We start from the raw sequence: 12,918 nt of genomic DNA on the forward strand, positions 1-12,918 counted from the left end.
CGGTCCAAAACGTCTCCTGTAGGCTACCTGCACACGTCGGTCCAAAACGTCTCCTGTAGGCTACCTGCACACGTCGGTCCAAAACGTTCCTGCACACGTCGGCTACCGCACACATCTACCTTTTGGTAGAACTTTTGATGATCTGATCGTAGTGTAATGAGAGTGAGTCCGTGGGGGTCCGGTGAACCCTCAACCTTCTGGCCCGTAGTCCCGTGGCATCGCCTGTGTCACAAAAGCTGAAGTGGCAAACTAGACATCCACATTTATAAACACACGGTCACTACATAATTGTTATTACATTATTAGGAGTTCATTCTATGAGGGGAGGGAGAGCAGTTTATTTACAGTATAAGGGGAGGGTCAGGTGAAAATAGTTTTTACGTTGGGGAGGGTCAGGTGAAAATAGTTTTTACGTTGGGGAGGGTCAGATGAAAATAGTTTTACGTTGGGGAGGGTCAGGTGAAAATAGTTTTTAACGTGTGGGGGGAGGGTCAGATGAAAATAGTTTTTACGTTGGGAGGGCAGTGAAAATAGTTTTTACGTTGGGGAGGGTCAGATGAAAATAGTTTTTACGTTGGGGAGGTGTCAGGTGTTGAAATTAGTTTTTACGTTGGGAGGGTCAGGTGAAAATAGTTTTTACGTTGGGAGGGTCAGGTGAAAATAGTTTTTACGGTTGGGGATGGCGGTGAAAATAGTTTTTACGTTGGGGAGGGTCAGGTGAAAATAGTTTTTACGTTGGGGAGGGTCAGGTGAAAATAGTTTTTACGTTGGGGAGGGTCAGATGAAAATAGTTTTTAACGTTGGGGAGTGGGAGCAGTTAGATTAACAAGAATTTAAGTTTTCTACCAATATCAGATATGTCAATGTCCTGGGAAAATGTCTTGTTACTTCCAACCTCATGCTAATCACATTACCCTACGTTAGCTCAACTGTCCCGCGGGGGGGACACCGATCCCGTAGAGGTTTTTAAAAAACTTTTGGGCATGAGATCCGTGGAATAGGTTTAAAGTGTAATATTATTAGTTTACAATTTCTTCTTAACCCTGGGCAACATGGGCCTGGGAGGCTCACAGGCAACAAACCAAATCAGATTTTATGCTAAACATGTGTATGTGACATATGTTATTGCGGGTGTAACGAAATGCTTGTGTTTCTAGCTCCAACAGTGCAGTAATATCCAACAATCCACACACATCTAAAGTAAAAGAATGGAGTTAAGAAATATATAAATACTAGGACAAGTAATGTCAGAGTAGCATTGACTAAATACAGTAGAATAGAATACAGTATAAACATATGACATGAGTAAAGCAGAATGTTAACATTATTAAAGTGACTAGTGATTCCATGTCTATGTAAATAGGGCAGCAGCCTCTAAGGTGCAGGATTGAGTAACCGGGTGGTAGCCGGCTAGTGATGGCTATTTAACAGTCTGATGGGCTGGACATAGAAGCTGTTTTTCAGTCTCTCGGTCCCWGCTTTGATGCACCTGTACTGACCTCGCCTTCTGGATGATAGCGGGGTTAACAGGCTGTGGCTCAGGTGGTTGTTGTCGTTGATGATCTTTTTGGCCTTCCTGTGACATCGGGTGCTGTAGGTGTTCTGGAGGGCAGGTAGTTTTCCCCCGGTGATGCGTCGGGCAGACCGCACCACCCTCTGGAAAGCACCCTGCGGTTTCGGGCAGGCTTTTAATTATTATTTTTTATCTCACTTGAGTTGTGTTCTGATTATGAGGGGGTCCCTGATGAATTTGCCGTCACAAAAGGGGTCCCATAAAGTTTGAGAACTCTTGCTCTAGTCGACTCCACAACAATGGGAACATCCGTGGAACAAAGCTAGGGTCTTCACAGTACATATAAAACAAAAATGACTGAGAATACAGTTTCCTTGAAGTGGATTTACTAGAATAACAGAGAACTCATGTACAACAGCTGAATGTTCAGGCCCAAAGTGTCTGATCATAACATCTGAAAAAGAAACATAACATGTTTTCATGAAGTACAAAACCCCCAAAATTAGCCAAAAGAGACAATGGAGAAAAAAAAAAAAAAAAAAGTTAAAACACTTTCATATACAACTTGTTATATTTTGAACACAAATCCGTTTCATTGTAGTTACACGACAAGCACAATACTTCCCTCTAAAACCAAACGCATAATGTACGGTCTTCAATCACACCGTGAAACTCACCATCCCAGTCAGACATTTCAATACATTACCCACTATGCTAGTCAGCCATTTCAAAACATTACCCACTATGCTAGTCAGCCATTTCAAAACATTACCCACTATGCTAGTCAGCCATTTCAATACATTACCCACTATTGCTAGTCAGCCATTACCCACTATTGCTAGTCAGCCATTTCAAAACATTACCCACTATGCTAGTAACCATTTCCAATACATTACCCACTATGCTTAGTCAACCATTTCAAAACATTACCCAAACTATGCTAGTCAACCATTTCAAAACATTACCCACTATGCTAGTCAACCATTTCAATACATTACCCACTTATGCGCTAGTCAGCCATTTTCAATAACATAACCCACTATGCTAGTACAACATTTCAAAACATTACCCACTATGCTAGTCAGCCATTTCAATACATTACCCACTATGCTAGTCAGCCATTTCAAAAAACATTACCCACTATGCTAGTCAGCCATTACCCACTATGCTAGTTCAGCCATTTCAAACATTACCCACTATGCTATCAGCCATTACCCACTATGCTAGCAGCCATTTCAATACATTACCCACTATGCTAGTCAGCCATTACCCACTATGCTAGTCAGCCATTTCAAAACATTACCCACTATGCTAGTCAGCCATTACCCACTATGCTAGTCAGCCATTTCAATACATTACCCACTATGCTAGTCAGCCATTTCAATACATTACCCACTATGCTAGTCAGCCATTACCCACTATGCTAGTCAGCCATTACCCACTATGCTAGTCAGCCATTACCCACTATGCTAGTCAGCCATTTCAAAACATCTCTGCATGTAAACTCTATTATACAGACTCTCATTCATTATCAAATAAATATCTGAAAATAACAAACACTCCGTCAATATTTTCATCATCATTAATATACACATAACACATACAGTACAATTAAGTCTGTTGTGCCCCATCTTCCATGATAAGAAATATTAAATATTGAAACAAAAATTGTCATTTGGCACCACATCGTAAATCACACAGGCAAGACCATATAAATGCTGAAAAATGGAAACAGGAAGTTCTAAATAAATACAGCGGTATTTTAAAGATGCGTCACGAAGGTTTTATTTCTGCCAGTAGTTGTGAAAGTAACGCCCCCCAAAGCGAGACATTGTTGAGCAACGCCATCCACTTCATACGATGCGTTACAGTCTTGTTTTCCCCCTTCACATGATGATGTTACCAATTCCAATTCCTACGACATGTTTTAAATTTGTAAGTGCTTTTAAGATTCCGTTCAACCTCTGCTTTTTGACGAGAAGTAACTTGAACTGAATACCAAAATAAACTCTAAAATAGGAAAACCGATAAGACCTGAGCTCTGTAAAAAGTAAAACAAAAAGAAGGGGCCATCAGGCAGTGTTGTCTTCCAAATAGCACCCTATTCCCTATATAGTGCACTACTTTTGTTCAGGACACATAGGGCTCTAGTCAAAAGTAGTGCACTATATAGAGAATAGGGTTCTATAGGGCTCTAGTCAAAAGTAGTGCACTATATAGAGAATAGGGTTCTATAGGGCTCTGGTCTAAAGTAGTGCACTATATAGGGAATAGGGTGCCATTTGTAAGACACAGTGTGTTGAGTCTTCTTCAGTGAGAACATATTCCTAGAGGGATTTCTTTCCAGACAGTGATTTCAGACTTAAGCAACAGGAGGGTTCTAGTTACGTCGTCCACCCAGCTTCAGTGCTCAGACAGAGATAGAGGGTGTGGTTGAGTAGCTGTCATAGTACCAACAGTTCCACCTCTATAGCTCCCAGCACCTCTTCCACCCTGTCCTCCCGTAGCGCTAGGGCAGAGGTGGGTCATGTTCATTAGGCACGTAAGCAGCAGAAAACAAACACAAACAGGGAGGGACTACACCCCCCCCCCCCATTGACTTGTCCACAGAGAAACCTTTACATGTTCTTCTTCCGTTTGCAAAAAAAATTTTTTTTTTAAAAACATGCTCTAACGAACAGATCCATGACGTTGGTGATGGAACAGGAAGCCCGGGCTAGGCCCGATCCTTACGTTTCAGTTTGTTAGACTTTTTGACAGCTCCGTTCTGGTTGAGTAGCTTTAGGACCTTGTCTTTGTGGTCCAGAACCTTCATCATAGTGTCCCGGGCCTCTGTAACCTGGTCCATCACTAGCTTGCAGCGCTGCATGTTACCCTGCACACAGAACCAACATTCAGTTAGGCCTACATGACAACACTGTACAAGTATCACACTATGGAATAACACTGAGTATAAAAACAAAATCGATGCACTGACATTGACTGGACTCCCCACTCCTCAACTGTGACTGTGCTAAATGAACTTGTGACTTTTGTGTGACATGTGAGCCGTCAAAATGATTTCCTCTTGAAGGACATATCATCAAGCGCTCAACCAATCAATCAATCACTTAATCAATCAATCCTCGTACCTGTATGAGTTAACCTGTATGATGTATTTGTTACAGTACCCACAGCCTGTATGAGTTAACCTGTATGATGTATTTGTTACAGTACCCACATCCTGTATGAGTTAACCTATATGATGTATTTGGTACAGTACCTACATCCTGTACGAGATAACCTATATGATGACGTGGTTAAGAAAGAGTGTTTTGAATACTGATGTTAACCTTTCTGGTTATAACCTTTTTCAGCAAGACAGATCTTCCAAAGGTGGTGGAGTGGCAATCTTTACCAAGGATCACCTTCAGTACTCGGTTGTCTCCACCAAGTCTGTTCCCAAACAATTTGATTTGCTGGTTTTAAGCATTAAACTTTCAAATAGCTCTTCGTTGACTGTTTCTGGGTGCTATCGTCCTCCATCAGCACCAGCCTGTAGCTCTCTCCTGGCCCCGTACACCAAGTCTGAATTTGTCCTGCTAGGTGACCTGAACTGGGACTAGCTTAAACCACCTGACCAAGTCCTAAAGCAATGGGACTCCCTAAATGTTTCTCAGATTATCACCAGTCCCACAAGGTATGACTCCAAACACCCATATAAGGCTAAGCTCCCTTGTTGTTATCCTCACAAATAACCCTGATAGGTATCAGAGGCCAAGTCCTTCATGACCTGGCCTCTGTAAATTGGTATAGAATCAGCTTGATCCCCTCTGTCGAAGACGCTTGGACCTTTTGTTGTTGTTGATTGTTAACAAACACGCCCCCATAAAGAAAATGAGAATTACTCCACCTCAAGAATTCTATTTGGCGAAATGCTCTGCACACGCATACTCAGGCTGACTGGCTCTCGTTCAGGCAAATGACAAATAAGTGTACTCAGGCTATCCGGAAGGCCAAAGCTAGTTACTTTAAGGAGCAGTTCTCTCTCTGTGGGTCTAACCCCAAGAAGTTCTGGAAAACGGTTAAAGACCTGGAGAATAAACCCTCCTCCTCACAGCTGCCCATGTCCCTTAATGTTGACGATGTGGTTGTTACTGACAATAAGCACATGGCTGAGCTCTTTAATCACCACTTCATTAAGTCAGGATTCCTATTTGACTCAGCCATGCCTCCTTGCCCGTCCAACATTTCCTCATCACCCACCCCTTCTACTGTGACTAGCTCTGACGCTTCTCACTCTTTTTCCCCTGACCCGCTACAAAGTTTCTCCCTGCAGGTGGTCACTGAGTCCGAGGTGTTAAAGGAGCTCCTTAAACTTCACCCCAATAAAACAATCTGGGTCAATCTGGTTCTTCTTTAAGGTTGCTGCCCCTATCATMMCCAAGCCTATCTCTGACCTKTTTAACCTGTCTCTCCTTTCTGGGGWGGTTCCCATTGCTTGGAAGGCAGCCACRGTTCATCCTTTATTTAAAGGGGGAGATCAATCTGATCCTAACTGTTATAGGCCTATTTCTATTTTGCCCTGTTTATCAAAAGTGTTGGAAAAACTTGTCAATAATCAACTGACTGGCTTTCTTGATGTCTATAGTATTCTCTCTGGTATGCAATCTGGTTTCTGCTCAGGTTATGGATGTGTCACTGCCACCTTAAGGTCCTCAATGATGTCACCATTGCCCTTGATTCTAAGCAATATTGTGCTGCTATTTTTATTGACTTGGCCAACGCTTTTGATACGGTAGACCATTCCACTCTTGTGGGCCGGCTAAAGAGTATTGGTGTCTCTGAGGGGTCTTTGGCCTGGTTTGSTAACTACCTCTCTAAGACTGCAGTGTATAAAGTGTTTAAAGTCAGAACATCTGCTGTCTCAGCCACTGCCTGTCACCAAGAAAGTACCCCAAGGCTCGATCCTAGGACCCACGTTCTTCTCAATTTACATCAACAACATAGCTCAGGCAGTAGGAAGCTCTCTCATCCATTTATATGCAGATGATACCGTCTTATACTCAGCTGTTCCTCCCCGGATTTTGTGTTAAACTCTGTACAACAAAGCTTTCTTAGCGTCCAACAAGCTTTCTCTGCCCTTAACCTTGTTCTGAACACCTCCAAAACAAAGGTCATGTGGTTTGGTAAGAAGAATGCCCCTCTCCCCACAGGTGTGATTACYACCTCTGAGGGTTTAGAGCTTGAGGTAGTCACCTCATACAAGTACTTGGGAGTATGGCTAGACGGTRCACTGTCCTTCTCTCAGCACATATCAAAGCTGCAGGCTAAAGTTAAATCTAGACTTGGTTTCCTCTATCGTAATCGCTCCTCTTTCACCCCAGCTGCCAAACTAACCCTGATTCAGATGACCATCCTATGACCATCCTACCCATGCTAGAAAATGATGTTGTACATTTACTGTTACTGTACCCACAAACCTGTATGAGTTCGTTAATGCGGTGCAGCTCGTTGTCGACCCCGGCCCTCTTCTTAGGGATCAGCCCCTCCTGGAGGGACGTCAGTCTGCTATAGACATCATGCTCCAGGTTTGACTAGGGGTCAGAGGTCAGAGATCAGCCCGGAGGGACGTCATCGCTATAGACATCATGCTCCAGTTTGACTAGGGTCAGAGGTCAGAAGATCAGCCTGAGGGACGTCAGTCTGCTATGACTCATGCTCTCAGGTTGGCAAACTAGGGGTCAGAGTTAGTTAGAGATAAGCCTGAAGGACAGTCAGCTCTATATACATCATGCCTCACAGGTCGACTAGGGGTCAGGGTTACCAGATCCAGCCTGGGGGACGTCAGTATGCCTATATACATCATGCTCCAGGTTCGACTAGGGGTCAGAACAGGTTAGAGTCAGGGTACAGGCAAGACGTTAAGGGTTCAAGCTTTAGAACATCATAGTACTGCATTATTAATTATCCAAAATATGAAATACCACATTTCAACTGTTTTTCACTAATAACACGTCACTAGAATGTCCTCTGGTGGCTTGCATGAGAACTGAGCAGACGTATCCCAACGTCACTAATGTTCTCAAATGAGAACTGAAGAGACGTATCCTCAACGTCACTAAATGTCCTGCAAAGTGAGAACTGAGAGACGTATCCTCAACGTCACTAATGTCCTGCAATGAAGAACTGAGAGAGTCTCCCCGACGACAACTAAAAATTGTCTGCAAATGAGAACTGAGAGACTCTCCCCGACGACACTAAATGTCTGCAAATGAGAACTGAGAGACGTCTCCCCGACGACACTAATGTCTGCAAATGAGAAGACTGAGAGACGTCTCCCCGACGACACTAAAATGTTCTGCAAATGAGTACTGAGAGACGTCTTCCCCCCGACACTCACCAGCTGCATGAGCTGAGCAACACACAAGTGCATCCTCCATCCCTGAGCTCGCCGTGCTACTCCTCTCTGGTTGGCCACGTCCTGTAACGACTCCTCCTCTGATACAGACACATAAATAGAAGACATGACCAAACTGACCCCGCTTTAAATGATGTGCAGCTTTATGACGGCTTCATAAACACTACATAAATACATTATCTAGAACCGTACGTCATGGTTTATAAATGTGGCATAACCAACCCCAATGTCAAATGTGACATAACCCACTATGTAAAATATGGCATAAACTTGTGCTTTATAAAGGGTGGCATAAGCACTACTTAATAAAGACCTTATAAATCATATTAAATTGAGGCTTCACAAAGCATTTCAAATCAAATCAAATCAAGTTTATTTTATATAGCCCTTCGTACATCAGCTAATATCTCGAAGTGCTGTACAGACACCCAGCCTAAAACCCCAAACAGCAAGCAATGCAGGTGTAGAAGCACGGTGGCTAGGAAAAACTCCCTAGAAAGGCCAAAACCTAGGAAGAAACCTAGAGAGGAACCAGGCTATGAGGGGTTATAACCCATCATGCATCTTGATAGAGCACGGTAATGCCAGAATAGTGTGGTCAATTCCCAGGACCACCCATATATGTAAAAATGTATTCACACACGACGAAGTCGCTTTGGATAAAAGAGTCCGCTAAATTACATAAACATTTTATTACTCTAAAACATTTCTAGCGTGGTCAAACTTATTTTACTCTTTGGTGCATTAGTCAATATTAATCCTGACCTCAACTTCCCCCACAATGCTGTGCAGCAGGATAACTCAAAAGCGCAGTCATGCATAGCAGCAAAAAAAAAAGAAAGTTGTTGAGGCCTTTTAAAAGCTGTTTTTAGCCTACTTCATTGACAGTGACTGGCATTGTGGCCGCCAATGGAATGGGCCAGCAATACTATTATTCAGAGCCTGGTATGAAATGACAACGTATATACATTATACTGAGCCTACTGAGTAATCCCCTACAATACTTTTACTGAGCTATGATCCTTATTGATGGTTACTTGTTAAATCCAACTTTCAATCAGTGTAGATGAAGAGGAGGAGAGGGTTTAAAGAAGAATTTTTAAGCCTCGAGACAATTGAAAACATGGAATTGTGTAATATGTGTGCCATTGCAGGGTTAGGTAATGGGTTCAAGACAAAATAATTTAAGTGCCTGTAAAACGGAAGTGATCTGGTAGTAGGTGCACGGCACACTCGGTTTATGTGTGTTCAGGAACTGCAACCACTGCTGGGTTTTTCACGTCTCAACAGTTCCTGTGTGTATCAAGAATGCGTCATCATCCACGGACATCCAGACAAACTTGACACAACTGTGGGAAGCATTGGAGTCAACATGGGCAGCTATTCCAACTGTGGAACGCTTTTGAAGCCTACAGAAACACTAACCTTGATGAAAGCCCCCAACATAAAACACTAACCTTGATGAAACCCCAACCTACAGAAACACTACCTTGATGAAAGCCCCACCTACAGAAACACTAACCTTGATGAAAGCCCCAACTACAGAAACACTAACCTTGATGAAAGCCCCCAACCTACAGAAACACTAACCTTGATGAAAGCCCCCAAACCTTACAGAAACACTAACCTTGATGAAAGCCCCCAACCTACAGAAACACTAACCTTGATGAAAGCCCCAACCTAAAGAAACACTAACCTTGATGACACACACAACACACACACACACACACACACACACACACACACACACACACACACACACACACACACACACCACCTCTCAGAGCAGCCTACAGGGTGTGCTCAGTAAAAGTATTGTAGGGGATTACTCAGTAGGCTCAGTATAATGTAATATAGTTGTCATTTCATACCAGGCTCTGAATAATAGTATTGCTGGCCCATTCCATTGGCGGCACAATGCCAGTCACTGTCAATGAAGTAGGCTAAAAACAGCTTTTAAAAGGCCTCAACAACTTTCTTTTTTTTTTGCTGCTATGCATGACTGCGCTTTGAGTTATCTGCGGCACAGCATTGTGGGGGAAGTTGAGGTCAGGATTAATATTGACTAATGCACCAAAGAGTAAATAAGTTTGACCACGGCTAGAAATGTTTTAGAGTAATAAATGTTTTTATAATTTAGCGGACTCTTTTATAAAGCGACTTCGTCGTGTGTGAATACATTTTTACATATATGGGTGGTCCGATGACATATTGGAACGTGCTCACGATCTGATGCACCTCTGGATGACCCCAGTCTTCTAGGTTTTGGCCTTAGGAGTTTTCGTACACGTGCTCTTCAGCATGCATGCTGCTTGTATGTCTAGTTTGAGAATGCTTGAACGAGTATATATACTGATTATTTTCATGCTTGTGGAAGCCTCAATTTAATATGATTATAAGGTCTTTATTAAGTAGTGCTTATGCACCTTTATAAAGCAGCAAGTTTATGCCATATTTTAGCATAGTGGGTTATGTTCACATTTGACATTGGGGTTGGTTATGCCCATTTATAAACCATGACGTACTGGTTTCTAGATATGTATTTATGTAGTTTGTTTATGAAGCCTCATAAGCTGCACATCATTTTAAGCGAGGGTCAGTTTGGGTCATGTCTTCTATTTATGTGTTCTGTATCAGAGGAGAGGAGTCGTTTACAGGACGTGGCCAACCAGAGAGGAGTAGCACAGCGAGCTCAGGGATGAGGATGCACTTGTGTGTTGCTCAGCTCATGCAGCTGGTGAGTGTCGGGGAGTCTCCGTCATTTGGACTTGTGCGAGACGATCTCTCAGTTTCTCATTGCAGACATTTTAGTGACGTTGAGGATAACGTCTTCAAGTTCTCATTGGCAGCCACCAGAAGGATTTTAGTGGACGTTTTAATTAGTGAAAAACAGTGAAATGTGGTATTTCATATTTTGGATAATTAATAATGGCAGTACTTATGTCAAATGACCCTTACGTCTTGCCTGTACCTGACTCTAACTGTTCTGACCCCTAAGTCGAACCTGGAGCATGGATGTATATAGCATACTGACGTCCCCAGGCTGGATCTGGTAACTCTGACGCCCTAGTCGACCTGGGAGGCATGATGTATATAGAGAATGACGTCTCCAGGCTGATCTCTACGCACTAACTCTGACCCCTAGTGCCAAACCTGGAGCATGAGTCTATAGCAGAATGACGTCCCTCAGGCTGATCTCATGACTCTGACCTAGTCAAACTGGAGCATGATGTCTATAGCGAATGACGTCCCTCCGGGCTGATCTCTGACCTCTACTTCTGACCCTAGTCAATACCTGGAGCATGATGTATATAGCAGACTGACGTCCTCCAGAGTGATCTCTGCCGTCTAACCTCTGACCTATCAAACTGAGCATGATGTCTTAGAGCTGACCTCCAGGGCTGATTTTCTGACTCTAACTCTGAACCTGTAAACCTGGAGGGCATGATGTCTATAGCAGATGACGTCCCTCCAGGCTGATCTCTGACTTATCCTCTGCCGGCCTAGTAAACCTGGAGCTGATGTCTATAGCAGAGCTGACGTCCTCAGGCTGATTCTGACTCTAACCTCTGACGCCTAGTAAACTGGGAGCATGATGTTATAGCGACTGACTCCCTCAGGTGATCTCTGACCTCTAACTCTGACCGCCTAGTCCAAAACCTGGAGCATGATGTTATAGCAGACTGACGTCCCCTCAGGAGGGGATGATCCTAAGAAGATGGCCGGGGTCGACAAACGAGCTGGCAGCATACGAATCATCCAGGTTTGTGGGTACAGTAAAGTAAAATGTACAACATCATTTTTCTAGATGGGTAGGAGATGGTCATAGGATGGTCATCTGAATCAGGTGTTAGTTTGGCAAGCTGGGGTGAAAGGAGGAGCGATTACGATTGAGAAAACCAATGTCTAGATTTTAACTTTAGCCCTGCAGCTTTTTGATATGTGCTGAGAGAAGCGACAGGTGACGCGTTCTATGCATACTCCAAGCACTTTGTATGAGGTGATACGTGCAAGCTCTAAACCTCAGAGGTAGTAATAACTGTGGGGAAGAGGGACATTCTTTCTTACAACCAATGATTTGTTTGGAACAAGGTTAAGGGCAGAGAAAGCTTGTTGGACGCTAAGAAGCTTTGTTGTACAGAGTTTAACACAAATACGGGGAAGGGCCAGCGAGTAATAAGACTGTGTCATCTGCATATAAATGGATGAGTAGAGCTTCCTACTGCCTGAGCTATGTTGTTGAATGTAATTGAGAAGAACGTGGGACTTAGGATCGAGGCTTGGGGTACTTTCTTGGTGACAGGCAGTGGCTGAGACAGCAGATGTTCTGACTTTAAACAGCTTTATACACTGCAGTCTTAGAGAGGTAGTTACAAACAGGCCTAAAGACCCTCAAGAGACACAATACTCTTTGCGCAGCAAGAGTGGAATGTCTACGTATCAAAAGCGTTGCAGTCCATAAAAATGCAGCACAATACTTTGCTTAGAATAAGGGCAGATGGTGAATCTTGAGGACCTTAAGGTGGCAGTGACACATCCATAACCTTAAAAACACAGGCCCCAACGAGAGAACCAGATGGCATAACAGAGAGAATACTATAGACATCAGAAAGCCAGTCAGTTGATTATTGACAAGTTTTTTCAACACTTTTGATAAACAGGGCAAATAGAAATAGGCCTATAACAGTTAGGATCAGATTGATCTCGCCTTTAAATAAAGATGAACCGTGGACTGCCTTCCAAGCAATGGGAACTCAGAAAGGAGAGACAGGTTAAAAAGGTCAGAGATAGGCCTTGGGTATGTAGGGGCGCACTTAAAGAAGAACGCAGATTGACCAGATTGTTTTTATTGGGGTGAAGTTTAGGAGCTCCTTTAAGCACCTCGTTTGACTCAGTGACCGCCTGCAGGGGAGAAACTTTGTAGGCGGGTCAGGGAAAAAAGAGTGAAGAAGCGTAGAGCTGTCGGCATTAGAAGGGGATGGGAGATGAGGAAATGTTTGATGGG

The 12,918-nt window shown here is 43.3% G+C and overlaps 1 protein-coding gene across 1 annotated transcript in view; it reads right to left on the reverse strand.

The window, feature by feature from the left end:
* Nucleotides 1-2,772: 2,772 nt before the first annotated feature.
* Nucleotides 2,773-12,918, reverse strand: part of LOC112071660 (histone deacetylase complex subunit SAP130) — a 42,702-nt gene continuing 32,556 nt past the window's right edge. Inside the window, exons 19-21 of the mRNA XM_024139089.2 lie at nucleotides 7,896-7,993; nucleotides 6,976-7,089; nucleotides 2,773-4,388 (exon numbers count right to left, since the gene is read on the reverse strand). Coding sequence (XP_023994857.1) covers nucleotides 4,230-4,388; nucleotides 6,976-7,089; nucleotides 7,896-7,993 — 371 coding nt within the window. The 3' untranslated portion in view covers nucleotides 2,773-4,229. The remainder of the gene's footprint in view (nucleotides 4,389-6,975; nucleotides 7,090-7,895; nucleotides 7,994-12,918) is intronic.

Source organism: Salvelinus sp. IW2-2015, unplaced genomic scaffold (assembly GCF_002910315.2).
Source record: "Salvelinus sp. IW2-2015 unplaced genomic scaffold, ASM291031v2 Un_scaffold1676, whole genome shotgun sequence".
Lineage (NCBI taxonomy): Eukaryota > Metazoa > Chordata > Actinopteri > Salmoniformes > Salmonidae > Salvelinus > Salvelinus sp. IW2-2015.